Source organism: Leucopleurus acutus, assembly GCF_964270905.1.
Source record: "Leucopleurus acutus genome assembly, chromosome: 14".
In the NCBI taxonomy this organism is placed as follows: Eukaryota; Metazoa; Chordata; class Mammalia; order Artiodactyla; family Delphinidae; genus Leucopleurus; species Leucopleurus acutus.
The window spans coordinates 6,944,082-6,949,557 of NC_139156.1; the positions used below are offsets into that span (position 1 = coordinate 6,944,082).

The 5,476-nt window shown below is 43.7% G+C and overlaps 1 protein-coding gene across 1 annotated transcript; it reads right to left on the minus strand.

The window, feature by feature from the left end:
- Window positions 1-2,163: 2,163 nt before the first annotated feature.
- Window positions 2,164-2,881, minus strand: LOC309971525 (cytochrome c oxidase copper chaperone-like). The gene has a single exon (XM_082854611.1). It carries the CDS (start codon window positions 2,842-2,844, stop codon window positions 2,653-2,655), a length of 192 nt encoding a protein of 63 aa, XP_082710737.1. The 5' UTR covers window positions 2,845-2,881; the 3' UTR covers window positions 2,164-2,652.
- Between the last annotated feature and the right edge of the window lie 2,595 nt (window positions 2,882-5,476).

Genomic DNA, 5,476 nt, shown 5'->3' on the forward strand with positions numbered 1-5,476 from the left:
TTACTGCTTTTTTTAAATCAATATTAAAATGGGAGTATTGAAATCTCCAACTATAATTGTGGATTAGTCTATTTCTGTTTTTAGTTCTGTCCATTTTGCTTCATGTATTTTGTAACTCTGTTACTATATGGACCCACATTTAGTGTAACTGTTGTATCTTCCTTGCTGCTGTACCAACCTTGTTGCCATTATGAATTATCCATCTTGGTCTCTAATAATTCTCTTTGACTTAAAATTTATTTCTTCTAACATTAATATAGTCACCGCAGCTTTCTTATTTTTTTCTGTTTGAATGCTATATCACTCAGGGTGTGATTTTAAAGCAACAACAATAAGAACAAATAAGAATGACAGAGAATATGCAATTTTTCTAAGGGATTTGACTTTAAGTAATTATAGGGGATCATCAGACACTTTATGTCCATTTGCTGCCTCTGCATCTCAGCATGGGCTTGGACCAGAGAAGCTGCAGGGACCTGGCAGGAATGATGGAGCTGCAGACCTAGCTACACCCACCCCATGAACAAGGTGAGCTGGTAAATCAGCCACAGTGTGTACGAGCTACAACAGCACCTAGTGCCCTTGCATCCACCTTACAAGTGTTAAAAGAACATGCTTGCCATAGCTCAGAAACTAGCCAAGGATTTAGACAAAGTTTGTGCTCAGACTTTAGGACTCTTCACGGCCACTACACTTCCAGTTTCCCTGCCAAGTTCAAGTTCTGCCCTTTGATGAATACTGAACTTTCCTCAGGAGACTCGCATCAAACTCATTTCTACCCCTGAGCAGCCAAATGACTTGCTGACATCCTGACATTCAGATTCCCCATTTGTAAAGTCAGGCATTGAGGGTGGGACGAGGTGACCCCCGCAGAGCCCTTCCAGTTCTAAGCAAACACTAAGGAAACTCTGAATAAACATGTATGCCCTCAAGATCAAGAAAGATCTCATTTCATCTCCTGATGTATTAAAGACCACCTGACCCTACACGGTCTTATTTCTAACTTGCAGTCACTTCATTTTCAGACCACTCACAGTCAAAATGCAGATTGTTTCAATTACCCACATGGATTAGAAAGACCACTGAGGCGAAAGGAAGAGATTAGCCTGAAAGACCCTTTAGGTTCGAGTGCATAATCCAAATTCCTATGGTATTTTACTACCCCAACTGTACGTGCTAGGTAGCTTTGGTCAGTTAATCTGCTATTTTGGGTCTCTGTGATTCAATAACACCCACATATCTTCTGAAAGAAATTCAGTCTTGAAACTCTATAGGGTACTGTTTTTCTCATGGCCACTGGTTAGCTGGCTTTATAAATGAACTGGGTAGTATGTTCTCAACATAAACAGTACAAATTCCAGGAATCGTGTTAAGACAAACATCGCTGAGGTACACTGAGCTTTTGTTACTTTTTATATGGAGCAAGGACTTCTTTATCCCACCAGACTTCATTGTTGGATTCAGTAGAATAGAACAAAAATATCCTTCTATGGTTCTGCTGAATCTAATTGTTTATAAACAAGTATACTTGGAAGCAAAGGATTCTGAGCACTTCATGCTTGTTTGGTAATTTATTTGTAGTATTTGTGTATGTCAGGGACTCATAACTCAGAAATTCCCAAACAGTTCAGAAGGCCGTCCACCCGCTCTTCTCAAATGCATTGAAATGACTTGTTTTTGGTAGTGCGCTGAAGGCAGAATTATGCTTAAGTTTCATGGGCTGAGAATAGGTGAACGGGACTGGGAGGGAGGATTGGAGTGCGTGGGGCTTGCCTCCTCTTTAGCAGGCTCTCTGAGGAAGAGAGTTTCTCATTCCAAGCTTTTGTAAACTTCGCTGATAAATGTCAGACTACCGCAGTAATCTCCAATAGGTAGCACATGAGCTTTAAAAAAAGCCCGGGGCGGGGTGCGGGGGAGGGAAGGTGGGGCAGGGAGGTTTTATTTTCAAACGCAAGCCAATTTTTTGCAAGTGACACTGCATTTTGACACATTTTCTGACTTAGCCAATAGTTTAGGCCCATAGCTCTTTACCGGGGTTATAGTTCCTTCATAATAATTTATTAGCCCTAGTCATGAACATGTTATTTTACATCACAAAAGTTTGTAGTATTACAAGAGCGGAACAGTACCACCAGATACTGTTAAAAAGAATGAGGAAGGGCTTCCCTGGTGGCGCAGTGGTTGAGAGTCCGCTTGCCGATGCAGGGGACACGGGTTCGTGCCCCGGTCCGGGAAGATCCCACATGCCGCGGGCGGCTGGGCCTGTGAGCTATGGCCGCTGAGCCTGCGCGTCCGGAGCCTGTGCTCCGCAACGGGAGAGGCCACAACAGTGAGAGGCCCGCGTACCGCAAAAAAAAAAAAAAAAAAAAAAAAAAAAAAAAAGAAAGAAAGAATGAAATGAAAAGCTGTATATACTGACCTGGGAAATGATATAATTTTAAAGGACGAAAACGATTTGCAGAACAATACATATAGCACAATTCCATTTTATTTATTTATTTATTTATTTTATTTTTTTTACCAGGGATATTCTCTTTTTTTAAATAAGTTATAAATATTTTTAAATTTATCAATGTTCATCAAAGAGCTCCCAAAGTTATTAAATCTTCTTCATTTTTCAGGAATTATTAATTCCCAGAGCAGACCACCATTTCATATCTTAAATCCCAGGGCTCTCATGCATTCCTTGTGGGCCTCAATTAGGGGTCCACAGTTCTCTTCTCCTTTCTCAATGATGCACGCATCGCGCGCCTTCTTGGTCTCCAGGCAGGCGCAGCAGGGCTTCAGAGGCTGCTTCTCCTGCGACTCAGACGGGGCAGGGCTTGCGGCCGCCAGACCCGGCATTTTTCGCGCCAAAAGCAGCAACTAGTACAGACGCCCTAAACTCCTTAGCCTCCGCAAACGCCGCCGATTAGCCCCTATTTATTTTTTTTAAGTGTGCATGTCTATAGTCATATCCTTTCAGAAAAAATAACTAGGAGGGTACACTCCAAACTATCATCAGTGGTTATCTGTCAGGGGTGAAATTAGAGGGACTGAAGGGATTTTTACTTCACCTATCAAGTGTGAGATTGTGATGATTTTTTTCCCCAATGTATGCTTTGACATATTTTTCAAATTGAAAAAAAAAAGATCTTCCAGAAGCAGAAAAACAGCATGTAGAGAGGAGCGAGTCTTGAGCCCAAAGAATTTGCAGCATCAGGGAGACTAAATGATCCCCCAGCTGAGGCAGTGTGTGAAGAGGGTGTGGGAGCTGGGAATTCATCTGGATGACCTGGGTGTGAGGGGCACAGCTTGGAAAGGAAGGTTCGTGTTTGGGAAACAGAGGAGATGGGGACACTTTCAGCCAAGGTGTAGCTAGGGTTTCTCAGCCTCAGTACTGTTGACTTTGGGGGCTGGATCATTCTGTCCTCTGCACTGTAGGATGTTTAGCAGCAACCACAGATGCCAGTAGCGCCCCCAGCCCCAGCTGAGATGACCAAAAACATCTGCAGACATGACCAAATGTCCCCTGCGAGACAGAATTGTCCCCAGTTAAGAATGACTGGTGTAGGCAGTACGAATGTTGGGACAGGAGCTGCGCAGAGAAGTTGAGAGTCAGAGGTGGAGATTTGGGCATCATCAGCACACAGACCTCCAGAGATTGATGAGATCACTCAGGATAAGACAACGGGGGGGGGGGCCAGGGAGGGCCCCAGAAGCCTGAACATTTAAGAAGCAAATTTAAAATGTGTAATAGTGGGACTTCCTCAGTGGTCCAATGGAAAAGAATCTGCCTTCCAATGCAGGATGCAGTTTTGATCCCTGGTCAGGGAACTAAGATCCCACATGCCTCAGGGCAACTAAGCCCGCGCACCACAACTACCGAGCTCACACGCCTCAACTAGAGAGCCTGCATGCCACAAACTACAGAGCCCACGCACTCTGGAACCCGCGCGCCACAACTACAGAGCCCATGTGCCCTGGAGCCTGCACGCCACAACTAGAGAGAGAAAACCCACATGCCACAACTAGAGAGAAGCCCACGCAGCACAACTAGAGAGAAACCCATGTGACACAACGAAAGATCCCTGCGTGCCACAGCAAAGATCCCGCATGCTGCAACTAAGACCCAATGCAGCCAAAAAAAAAAAAAAAAGTATAATAGTGAATAAGCTAGAGAAGAAATACCAGAGAGGCAGACAGAAGCAGAAGAGCATGGTACCTAGAAGCTAAGTGGAAGATGGTGGACACAGAGCTGTCAGTGCTGGCAGGATCGTGTCATGGACTGAACGGTGTTCCCCCTAAAATCCACATGTTGAAGCCCTGACTCCCACTGTAACTGTATTTGGAGATAGGGCCTTTAAGGAGGTAAAGTTAAATGCGGTTGTAAGGGTGGCCCCTAAGCCAATAGGACTGGTGTCCTTTTAAGAAGAGAAAGAGACACAAAGAGTGTGCATGTACAAAGGAAAGGCCATGTGAGGACACAACGAGACGGTGACTATCTGCAAACCAGGGAGAGAGGTCTCACCAGAAACCAAACCTGCCAGCATCTTGATCTTGGACATCCAGCCTCCAGAACTGTGTGAGAATAAGTATCTGTTGTTTAAGGCCACCAGGTTGTGGGTCTGTTACGGCAGCCCAAGCTGACTAAGACAAATGAGGATTCAAACATCAGGAGGTCACCAGCGTTCTAAAGGAGAAGACTGTCCATGGAGCTAAGGAGTAGAAGTCAAATCATCACCAGGTCAGAGAAGCGGAGGTACAGAGCGATGGTGCACGTGGGAAGCTCAGGACGGCTGGGTGTTTGGGATTGACATGTCCACACAGGCTATATTTAAAATGGATAACCAACCTACTGTACAGCACAGGGAACGCTGCACAATATTCTGTAACAACCTTATTAGGAAAAGAATTTGAAAAAGAATAGATACATGTATATGTATAACTGAATCACTTTGTTGTACACCTGAAACTAACACAACACTGTTAATCAATTCTACTTCAATATAAAATAAAAAGTTTAAAAAAAAAAAAAGAAGGCTCGGTGTAAAAGGAAGGAGGAAGGCAAAACTTTGCAGTCATCAGCAAGAGGCAGAGTGAAGGGAAGCTTTTTTAGAGTCAGGAAGACTTGATTTTTTGAATTTTCCCACAGCTCAGTGAGGGTTCTCAAGATAACTGTCCAAGCTCTTAATCTACTGATAATATGTACTTGTAGCCCCAGTGTCCATTTCCATTATTCTGAATATCTTCAAAACTGCCTTCTGAGGGACTTCCCTGGAGGTCCAGTGGTTAAGGCTCCGTGCTTCCAACGTAGGGGGCACGGGTTCGATCCCTGGTCAGGGAACTAAGATCCTACATGCTGCCCTGCATGGCCAAATTTAAAAAAAAAAAAACAAATGCCTTCTGATTATAAATGTGATATATACATAATGTTTATATCACATTATATGTATGATGTATACACGTATATATATATGCACACATATGTGCATTT

Excerpts from the sequence above, each read along its gene's own strand:
- LOC309971525 (XM_082854611.1), bottom strand. The coding sequence starts at position 2,844 with ATGCCGGGTCTGGCGGCCGCAAGCCCTGCCCCGTCTGAGTCGCAGGAG.